This window comes from Citrus sinensis, chromosome 3, assembly GCF_022201045.2.
Source record: "Citrus sinensis cultivar Valencia sweet orange chromosome 3, DVS_A1.0, whole genome shotgun sequence".
NCBI classification, from domain to species: domain Eukaryota; kingdom Viridiplantae; phylum Streptophyta; class Magnoliopsida; order Sapindales; family Rutaceae; genus Citrus; species Citrus sinensis.
In genome coordinates, this window is record NC_068558.1 from 17412809 (window position 1) to 17424225 (window position 11417).

The 11417-nt window shown below is 33.9% G+C and overlaps 1 protein-coding gene across 4 annotated transcripts; it reads right to left on the reverse strand.

Annotated features, from left to right (window-relative positions):
- Positions 1-1654: 1654 nt before the first annotated feature.
- On the reverse strand, positions 1655-10116 carry LOC102627049 (CLP protease regulatory subunit CLPX1, mitochondrial). 4 transcript variants are annotated; one of them, XM_052437580.1, is made up of 15 exons: positions 9318-10116; positions 8638-8699; positions 8336-8436; positions 7712-7795; positions 5401-5447; positions 4189-4263; positions 4012-4089; positions 3718-3774; positions 3365-3435; positions 3165-3264; positions 2964-3068; positions 2639-2701; positions 2365-2487; positions 1966-2121; positions 1655-1883 (listed from the first exon to the last, which is right to left on the reverse strand). In XM_052437580.1, the coding sequence occupies exons 1-15, from the start codon at positions 9843-9845 to the stop codon at positions 1806-1808; spliced, it is 1728 nt and encodes a 575-aa protein (XP_052293540.1). In that variant the 5' UTR covers positions 9846-10116; the 3' UTR covers positions 1655-1805. The 4 variants fall into 4 exon arrangements, with proteins under 4 accessions (XP_052293540.1, XP_052293541.1, XP_052293543.1 ...); XM_052437581.1 differs by having other exon boundaries at positions 1655-1877; positions 9318-10114; XM_052437583.1 differs by having other exon boundaries at positions 8336-8440; positions 9318-9467.
- Positions 10117-11417: the final 1301 nt, after the last annotated feature.

Genomic DNA, 11417 nt, shown 5'->3' on the forward strand with positions numbered 1-11417 from the left:
TGCAGTTGGATCCATTAAAAAAATAAATAAATAAGTGTTCATAATTTTTGTAAAAATATAATTTTATCGAGTACTCCACAAATGTATGCACAAAATAGTCTTCTGTCTTTACAAGAATAATACAAGTCAAAACAAATGCGCGTAGAGATACTCTGTTTGTATATCTATTGTGACATTTAAATACGATTACGGTATAATGTGAATTAAGCATTTAATGTTGATCCCACGTCGGGCGAAAGAAAATACAAAGTTGTGGTCTAAATTCTTCGGATATTATTCATTTTCTTCTGCACACTGAAAACGTGAATCGTGAAACAACGCCACATATCATTCTCATCAATTCATACAACTACAATATGTACTAGAAGCTCTAAATTTGTAATGAACTATGTCATTTTCCTAAATAATATTCACCATTAAAACGTTATTAATATTTGACGTTAAATCTTGTTGGCCTCTTGGGCACAACTCGATTAGCTATAAATGCGCTTTGCACGTACAATCATCCAAGTTCAAATTCGAGTTATTTTTAGCAGGTGAAATTTTTTACCCCCACCACGCTTTCTTTCTATGAGAAAAAGAATGAAAATATCACGTATTTCTAAGAAGCTTTTAAAAGTGTTGTGAATACTGAGTAGGGTTGGGTAAATCGGATTTCGATTCGAGTTGTTTGAGTTACAATCCGATCAGGTTAAAAACGCGAACTCAGATATAATTGATGGATGATTCGAATTAAAATTTTAGTTTAGGTTAAATTTGAGTTAGAACAGTTCACTCTCAAATCTAAGCATACTTTTTTTTTTTTTGTGACTAAAAATCTAAGCATACTTGACAACAAAGATTATAATGAAACAAAACAAAACAAATCATTTTATACTAATTTAAGATGCGAACGACTTTTTAGTCAAAGCATTTTCTACAATTAAGTGAGCCGAGCTAACAATAGAGAAAGTAGTACTTTGGAGGAACGGTTGTTTTTGTACATATATATATTTTTAGACTCAACCCGTTCCGATTTTATAGGTTAATCCGATCCAAACACCCACCCTTAACTGTAAATTTTAAAAGTCTTTACGTATATTTAATAAATTTTATTGTTGAACTATCGTAAGAATATAAATGATTAAATTTAATATAATATTAAATTCAATTTATTTAACCTTATATATGTATGTGTGTTTGTGAAATATTTTTTTATTGTGTATGTATAATAATTAATAACTAAAATAATAATTAACATTATTAATTTTACTTTTTACTTTGTTCTCTAAATTGATAATAATAATAACCTCTTTAAAGTTAATAATTTTATTTTTTAATTAATAAAAATATTTTTAGATTTTTATAATTTTATATAAAATTATATTAAATATAAAGATAATTTTCAAAATCAAATTTTAAAAAATTATCCATTCCTACCTTTCAAAATCTACAGTAGAATGAAATAATTTTATCATAAGTTATTTATAAGAAAAAATTAACCAAACACTAAAATTAACTTTTTGACATTTCAAAATCACTTTTAAGCCTTCCGATTATTAACTTTTTAACTTTTCAAAATCACTTTTAAACCTTCCAAAAATAATTTCACACGAGCCAAATAAACTACCTAAGAAGCTCAAATTCGGTCTATGATTTTAGATACACAGAGATATACCTACGGCAAAAAATATTTTCAGTGCCTTTTTCTTGGAAGGAATGATAATATAGCTTCTCATATAATTACACAATTAATTTACTATATTAATGTTAAACTTCTTATGTACAAGGATGAAGTTACATGTAAAAATCAAAAGTACGGCACATTACATGCTGGCAACAATGGAAGGAATTTCCGTTTCCATTTCAGGCTCTCCATCTGCTCCCGCAACATTTGTCTGCAACTCAAAATCAAAGCATTTGTGAGAAATAAATATAAATGGTGATCTCACACCATGGTGCATCCAACATTTAAGTAAAACACACCTCCAAGTCCTTCCTTTTATGTTGAGCAAGATAACGATCCAATGCACCTTTGCCGTAAAGAATCTTAGCCCCACAGCCACGATCCTCTGACCCGACAGCCTCTTCATCGACTACAACAGCATCAATTACCTCATCTCCTGCCCTAACATCAGGAATCTACAAAATAGATCATAAAATTGGTTACCATGTTTCCCATCCACGCAGCTGGAAAGGCAGAAGAATTAATTGCTATATAGCTTGATCTGTTCGGATTTTTAGCAAGTGTATTGGTCGGCAACTACACCACTAAGACTAGCTACCTAATTGTCTATAATTAGCCGCTCAGCTATAGTCCTACAGATAACATCTATGGTTCTACAGGCTCCACAAATGAGATACTGTTGTTCAAACACGACATACCTCATACATGGCGTCCATCAAGATGTTCTCCAATAGTGATCGCAATCCCCGAGCCCCAGTATTTTTACTTATAGCCTTTTTAGCAATTAATCTCAAAGCATTTTCCGTAAAATGCAGCTTGACCTGAGAAAAGCAATAACTTAGACACTGAGACAGAGAAATTATAGGGAAAAACCTTCTATAATTGTGCAAGAACTTCAGTAAGCATAGTAAAATAACATTATAACAGTAAATATCTTCAATAAACCAGCTAGAAAGACACTGAGGCACTCACGCCATTCATTTGGAACATTTTTCTGTATTGCTTCCCAAGTGCGTTCTTTGGCTCCGTCAGGACCTACAGAATGTCAGTGCCAGTAAGATTACTGAGGCTCATGGGTAACTTGTAAAACCGAGGAAAATGGCATTTCTGCAGGAGTAAAATTGATGCAACTAATTACATCAATCCCATTATTGCCCACTATTATAATAATGGCAGAAAAGGAAGTATTCAAAACACAAGCATACCAGTAAAAATATAGTTCTCATGAATATGAGAAAGCATGTCAGCTGCTCCTCTTCATCATGCAAATAACAACAGAAAACACATTGACTATTACCTGAACAAGTTGATTTTCAGTTAGAGCTAACAAGCTCACAAGAACAGGAAATCGTCCAACAAATTCTGGTATCAGACCATATGCAATGAGGTCACTGCTTTCTACCTGCCAACAAGGGAGTTCACAGTATATATCCGAAATCTAGCGGAATTACAAATGCAATCAGCTGTAAATTTTAACACTGACTGGTAAATCACTTACAGTCTCCATTAAAGACGATGTCACAACAGCATCTGTAACACCACCAGCCCTCATATTTGCACGTACTGGGGCACCAAATCCAATAGAAGAATCCTGCCGCCTACAGTGGACTCAAAAGCACACTCAATTTCCAAGGAAAAACTATCCACATCATGTCCAATGCAACGACATTGAAATTATAACCTCTAAACTGGTATTACCTTTCCGAGATTGTTTTTTCTATGTCAACAAAGGCACCCCCACAGATAAAGAGTATATCCTTTGTGTCAATCTGTGGAAAACATGAATAATGAGAACATCAAACACAATTCTACTCCTAAAAGTAAATCAGATTGAAAATCTATCCAAAAGAAGTCCAGCACCAGCCAATCACCCAATAATAATCATCATAAGAATGTGGTCAAGGCCAAGTCCTCACAGGTGTTGAAAAATAATAAATAAATGTACCTCTTAAACTCATATGGCTATGCCTATGTGCTTGTACCATGACCATATTTTATATGCAAATAAGTCCACATCTATGAAACATTTTTAGAAACCACATCATATTTACCTGAATGTTGTCACCTCTAGGATGCTTTCGAGCTCCCTTCTCAGGAACATTGACAACCTAGATCACAAAACTTCAGTGCATCAGAATACAAATAAATCAATTATGTTGGTTTGTGAAACAATGACCAAATGTTGAAATTTGAATCTTGTTCATCCACGTCTAGAGGTTAACACATATACAGCTTGTTCTGTAGCTGCTTAAATGGCACCATGCCACCTCCACAGAGCTCAATGATCGAGATACAGAGGAACAAATAAAAATTCAGTCTCAATTCATGCAAATAAAGCACTTAACAGTTCCTTCCAGCATTTTCAGCAGAGCTTGTTGAACACCCTCTCCAGACACATCTCGACTAATATTAAGGCTCTCCGCCTGCCCAAACAAAAAGGCAGAGCATGAAGAAGTGTTCACATCAAAGAAAAACAATATCTCCGATAAAAATGTTTTGATCATGAAAAAAGTGAGGGGAACCTTTTTGGTGATCTTATCAACTTCATCAATATACACAATGCCCTGCTGAGCAGCTGCAACATTATAGTCAGAAACCTGTGAAACGAGAATGATTTTAGATCTGCAATCCAATATAAGCATAAAATGTCATAAATTCCAACAATTTCCCAAGTGACATAACACTTTCTGCCCATCTTACAAGGACATAAGAAGTATGCAGCCTTAACTAAAAGCACCTTCCATATTCTACCCCAAAAACACCACACAAAACCTACCTAGTACCAGGTTCACCTTCCTACTACACACCTACGAGAAATGGACAAAAGCTGAACATATAAGAGAAACGGACAAATGCTGATGATTCCATCAGAAACCAAGTGGCAAAGTTTGTCCTTTGATATTTTGATAATATTGCAGCACCCAATTTCCCGCAAACATACCAGGGGATCATCTACTTCCAAGGCAAGAAAGTTAAGAAAAAGGTACAGAAACTAGAAAGTTCCATTTGTGCTCATAAGGACATACGTTAGGAGATTGGCCAACTTAATGTGGAGACAAAGTGGATCAGACGAAAGACTGGTCGAAACAAGGTTAGAAACTAACAAAAATATCGAAGGCACTACTACACTTTGGAAAAGGCTATTAAGCAGAAGATGGTCAAAAAAGAACTGCAGTTCAGTGGTTTTACATACTCTCACAACTCATCCATGTAAACCAGTCAAGAGAAGCACCCCGCAAAGAATCCTTTAAAACACATTTACTGATTTTTGGTTAGGAAGGATTGCTGTCTTTACAACATTATAAAAACCTAGTTACCAGGACAGCAAAAGAACCAAACTGACCAGAAAAATATCACAATAGCTTGATAAAGAAAATGCACAACAGTTCATATCCTCTGTGACTAAATCTACAGAAAGACTCAATTTTCTGTTTCCTGGATGTTTAAAATCAACAATCTAACTCAGAAATACTCAATCCTTCACCTATTACTTCATAATATCTGGATTCCACTACGAAAAAAATGAAAAATTACAGAAATTCGATTGAAAGTTTTGAAAAACTATCAACTGCAACAATCACTACAGTAGCAGAAACCAAAAGTAGAAAGCATAACTCATGAAATGATGCAAGATCATACACATGCCATCAACAGGTGACGTGCATTTTAAAAACAAAGTAGCTCTTCAACATCTAATTGATGCATGTAAACAAATTATGTTTCTGAGAATTTACCGTGAGAAGTTTGTATAAGATGGACTCCACATCTTCTCCAACGTATCCTGCCTGCAAATAAAATGCCAATGCCACAATAAAGTGAGTGCCAGTCACAATTTGCACAGATTTCCAACTCAAGTACAGCAACCAAATATCAAGAGTTGACACAATTACAACAAGAAGAACACAAAGAACAATCCATAGAATACTTTCATCACATAAATCAAGTGCATGTCTGAGTGCTTGCCCACACATGTGCTTGTCTATGTGCATTCATGTGCGCAGTTGTATTTGAGTAAGAGAGAACAGGAATGTAAATGGTGGATCATATACTCTTAAACAAATGGTAACAGGAAGAAAATCCCAAATTAGATAAGGTTTCTGGTTCCCCCGTCCCCCCCCCCCCCCCCTCCTCTTCTCTCTCTCTATTTATCCTCTTCAGCCGGAAATCGTACTCCATTCAGACAGGCTTGAATGTCTTGCCCAGCCCAGGTATTAATATTTAATGTTTTAAGCACACCCACATATATACTAAATACACCTATTAAAAAAATTAAAATATATTTCATAATCGGCCTAAGACCAAAGCTCAAATGTAAAAGCCACTTCCAAATATTCAAATTGGAAGTGGAATAGCAATGGCTATCAACTATTTTGAAAGAGCCATTAAAAGATGGAAAAGAGCCATCCGCAAATGGCCTTCCCCCCACCCCCCCCCCCCCCCCCCCCCCCACAACCAAATAGTTGGCTTTATTTTAAATTTTCATTTTCTTTTCTCACAAATACTCAACTCTCCCTAGTAGGAGGGTCTTTAGCAATACATTTGTTTGCAATTGCAATCAAGTTTTTGCTACCCCTCTTAACTCGATGAACATAAAATGATCGAACATTTTTTAGCGAGGGTGCTTGGATCTCTTTCAATGATGAGGACAATCATTTTAAATTCTTCAAAATTTCAAAATTTATAGAGAGAATGGAGCATTTGGAAGAAAAGAAAATTTTATGAACAAAACATAAAAATAAGAACCATTGAATGGGAAAAGTGTAACTACTCTTTTCTATTATATTTTATGGCTCTTTAGGAAGAGTCATTGGCCACTGCTACACCTACCAGTTCCAATTTGAAAATTTTAAAGTGGCATTTACATTTGCGCTTTGGCAATTATTTAAGCCGAATATGAAATATAATATTATAATTTCAATTGTATATTTAGTATTGATGTGGGGTGCACTTAAATGACTAAAAATTGTAATGCCCAATCCGCCTAGGTAGGCCAACACATTTAAAGCGCAGCTGGCTCTTTTTGCCAAGCCTACTTCGTATAGGATGTTGGACTTACGGTATCATATTCGTAATTTTCTACCCCAACATTAATTATGCAATGATCTTTGGGAGGCAGTGCACCTAGTTAAATGTATTTGTCTCTCCTTAGGATTATAGTTATTGCATAATTTGTTAATTTAGTTGTGCTGTGGTATTCTAATTTCTATTCACCCGGACAGCAATTAAGTATTACATAACTTAACACTAGTCCTTTTCATTTAGTAATTCATAGCATAGCTGTCTTTTCTATTCACCCCAACTGGAATTAAGTGTCACATAACTTACACTAGTCCTTTTCATTTAGTAATTAATAGCATAGTTGTCTTAGACTTTTACACGATGATTTAGTAATTCACCATCAATTTTACAATAATTTGCCTTTTTATCTTAGTAATTTAGTAATTGTGCCATTTCGTGTTTAAACATAAGCATAAAGTAATCTTTTCAAATGGATAATTTACATACAACCAAATTGAATATGGAAATCGAAAAAGAATATTAATAAGGAATTAAGAATTAAGGGACATTAAAAAAAATGATTATAAAAATAATAACCCAAGCTCGGGACAACCCCGGGCAAGCAAAAATCCAGTCTTTTTCCCAGGCTCAGGCTTAAATAAACAACAACTGCCCCATTTGTCTGACCTAAACCAGAGCTCTAAAACATGAAACAATCTCATCAATTTTTTAAATATTATATTTCTTGTTGTTATCAGTTCTGTTTGCTGTAGATCTTCAGTCAAACAGAAGAACAAAGGAAAATACCAAACATCAGATGCTACTAAAACCAAAATTATGCGCAGCTAAACCTAGATGCCAATTAGGTAATTAAATAACATTTCCCTAGAGTATTACAACATTAAAAACCAAATAGAAATTTCCTGAAGGCCAAAAGGGCAATTCCCCTCAACAAAGCAGCACTTGCATTACTTATTGCTGGCTTTTCAGAAGGAAAGTGGAAGAAAAAAGTAGAAAAAGTATCCAACTAAAACAAGAGTCAGTGACTTGCCTGAGTCAAAGTAGTAGCATCTGCAATAACAAAGGGAACATTCACATAGCGTGCCAAGGTCTTGGCAAGTAAAGTCTTCCCTGTCCTTGAAACAGATTTAAAAGAGTACAGGTGAGACTAGTAATATACAGTAGCATTATAATGATCATTAAACTTAAATTCTATGACAGCACAGTTAGGAACGAAACAATACCACAATAAAAGTCCAGTCAAAACTCAACACTGCAAATAATCAGATATCAATGCAAATAAATGAAAGAAAAAAAAAAGAGAAAAAAGAAAAAAAGAAGAAGAAGAAGGCTAAGTAGAAAAAAAAAGAAAAAGGGATAGGTCCTTCTCTTATAAAATTTTTTTAAGCAGTAGTTACCCCAAAAAGGAAAATGATCCAACCTCATTAATTACACATAAGCCTGAGCAATCAAGGACAAATAGAAATTGCAATGCATCCAAACTAGACTATTATTAGCAACCACACGTAAAACATCTAAAGAAGAGAGCACTATACAGCCAGGATACAAGGCTTACAGAAGATTTTTTTGAAAAAAAAAAAAAAAAGAGGCAAAACTGAAAAAGTTAGAAGTAGACTATAGATTATTAGAAAAAGGACAACACCAAATTACCTGAGCCTGTTGGCCCCATTAGGAGAATGTTACTTTTCTCCAGCTCCACAGTATCATCATCTACTCCATCTGTTGTGCAGCTGCTAGATTCTCCTGCTGACCTAACTTCCCAAGTGGTCGTAGCCATGTTAACAACTGAGTTCCCTCTCAGTGAGTGTGATCAATAATAACAAACAGCAATGCACATACGCATGAACATGGCAGTAAAATGAGAAAAAAGGATTCAAACAACGTGTGCATGCACTTTCTTTTTTTTCTTTATTTAAATTGAGGTGTGCGTATACCGAAGAAAAAGAGCTAACCGTTTTTGCGATGACTCATTATAAATTCTCATATAGTGATTGTACACTGCCACAGACAGCACCTGCATTCAGGAAAAAAAATATTATTTCTTAAGATAATGTTGACATTGAGTTCCTCGTTTATACATGGAGACATTAATCATTGAAAATATAATTTAACTGAATCGTTCAACTGATATGCAGCTTCCAAAATTGGCTCAATGCACAAAAACATGATAAAAGCCCCTTCCTTTTATATAAATAGGAGAACTGAAAGCATTTCCTAGTAAAGCCAATTAGGAAAAGTTAGACCCTCAACAATTTGCATTCTCATATTACATTTTTCATCATGAAAGCCATACCAACCATCACATTTTTATAAAAAATACCACATATTGAGTTGTCAAAATAAAACTTCTTCCCAGCTAAACTACTTCTAATGAGTCTTGATATTTATAAAAATTCAATAAAACAACATGCTTCACATTCAGATGAAAATAAAATTCAATGACGAAATAGTAAATTAGAACTTGAAGCTAGTCTTGTTGCTTCTAGGATTCTGAGAACCAAACAAAATCACATATTACCACCAAAAATACAAGGAACACTTGAAAACCAGCAACCAAACAAAACAATGCCAAAGATAAATAAATAAATAAACAAAATAACAATCATAAAGCCAATTGAAAAAAAAAATTCACCTTCTTAGCTCTCTCCTGTCCAATCACAAACTTATCGAGCCCCTTACAAATCTCCTTCGGAGTTGGAAACTTGTTCCCCAAATTTGAGCCACCCCAGCACCCATCCTTCGAACCTGAACCAAACCCACTTCCTGACCCGCCTCCGCGCACCAGATTAGGACCCTGTCCATTGACCCGGACCGCAATTCCATCCCCCGGAGGCTGCCATACTTCTGGTGGGTCCCCATATGAGCTAGTAATACTACTACTGCCACCCGTCAATTTTTGACATTTCGCATTATCTGTGCATAATTGAGAGCCCTTTTCGACCAATTCTCCACGAAGAGAGACGGGCCTGAATGAAGTGAAGTGATAGGGAGTGTTGATGACGTGATCGTCCCACTTTGAACGGTGTGCACAGCGAGAGCTGCTTGCTACACGACCAGCATGCATGTAACTGAGCATCAGGTACCTGAACTGGGATACTGTTAAAGAGGTCGTTCCCACCGTGGCGGGTTTGGATCTGAGTGCAGCAGCAGCAGCAGCCATTAGTGCGGGAATTATCAATTTTTCCCGGGGAAAAAAAAGAAAAAAAAAAGAAAAGGAAAAACTGAAAATAAGGGTTTAAAGATGGGATTCAGAGGATCATTCAAAGAGGTCAAAAGGGAAAATTCGGTGAGGGATTTGAGAGAATTTGAGGTGAATTGAAGTGGGTATCTGTTAGAATTTGAAGATTGGGAATGAAGATGAATTAAATTAAAACAACAGTCAACAAAAGGGGCAACCGGAGATAAAATATCTTTTTGATATTTACAGGATATGAGGTTTCCAGAGAATTTAACAAAAATATTTTGTGTAGAGGTGTTAGAGCAAACGATGTCGTTGTGACTTGGCAAATTGGGCACCAACAAATTTGTCATAAAATATCAAAGGCAGATTCTATTTCTTCCAAGTACAATGAATTATCAAACCATTTTTTTATATTAACTTGAAAAAGTAAAAAACCTTTTTGACCTTTTGTTTTTTCTTGTAATTTTTCTTTTTATTATTGTATAGGCACTACGGTGATTTGTGTCTTTTTTTTTTATAATTAAAATATGATTTTTACCCACAATAATTGAATTGGGTAGACTTATCTTTCAGTAAAAAAGAATCCATAGCGAGCCAACTTATAGAGTTACTGTTCGATTTCGTCCCAACAAAAAGGTCATTTTTAGGTACTCTCTTAAGTATTGTCTTGAGCAATTTGACTTCATGTTTTGCACCCCGAGACGGCATTTTATGGTTGTTTCTTTCTCCGTTTGATATTAAAAAAAAAACTTTATTATTTCCAAAAAGATATGAAATATCAAATTAACAATAAGACAAAATAAATAAGACCAATCAATTAATATATTTATTTTTTAGGGTTTAAGATGCTCTTCTTAATTTTTTTAAAAATCCTAATCTCTTCTTGTTTTTTAAATTTAATTTAAAAATGACTTCTTATAAAAAAGATAATTATCCACCGACCATCTATTTTTTTTACACTTTTTAAAAAATACATAATTCTTAATTTTTTTTTATTGAACTCTACTCGAGACTATATTATTTTACACTTATCCACTTTCATCTTCAAACTGTTAAGAAAACTAACGGAGTATTGTGTAAATAATTTTTTTACCCCAAATATAAAAGAGTAATTATCCATCGACTACTTTTTTTTGTATTTTTTAAAATTACACATTTCTTAATTTTTTTTTACTAAACTCCACTTAAAGTTATATTGTTTTACACATATCAACTTCTATCTTTAAATAATGTCATTGTGAAATGATAATTTTATACTTATGATATCAACAAAATTCTAACTGTGTTATAACGAAAGTGGACAAGTAAAAAAAATGTTAATTTTAGATAGAGCGCTGTAAAAAAAAATTGTATTTTTAAAAAAATTAAAAAAATAAGTGATCAGTGGATAATTACCCAAAAAAATAAAAAAAAAATAACTTGATTATCAGTACCAAAATTAAAAACTCAATCTTGCCTACTCTTTTAACAAAGAGAGACTAAAATTTAAAGTTTAATCTTGACTACTCGTTTAACAAAGAGAAACTAATTGAGAAAAAAAATAAAGACTTA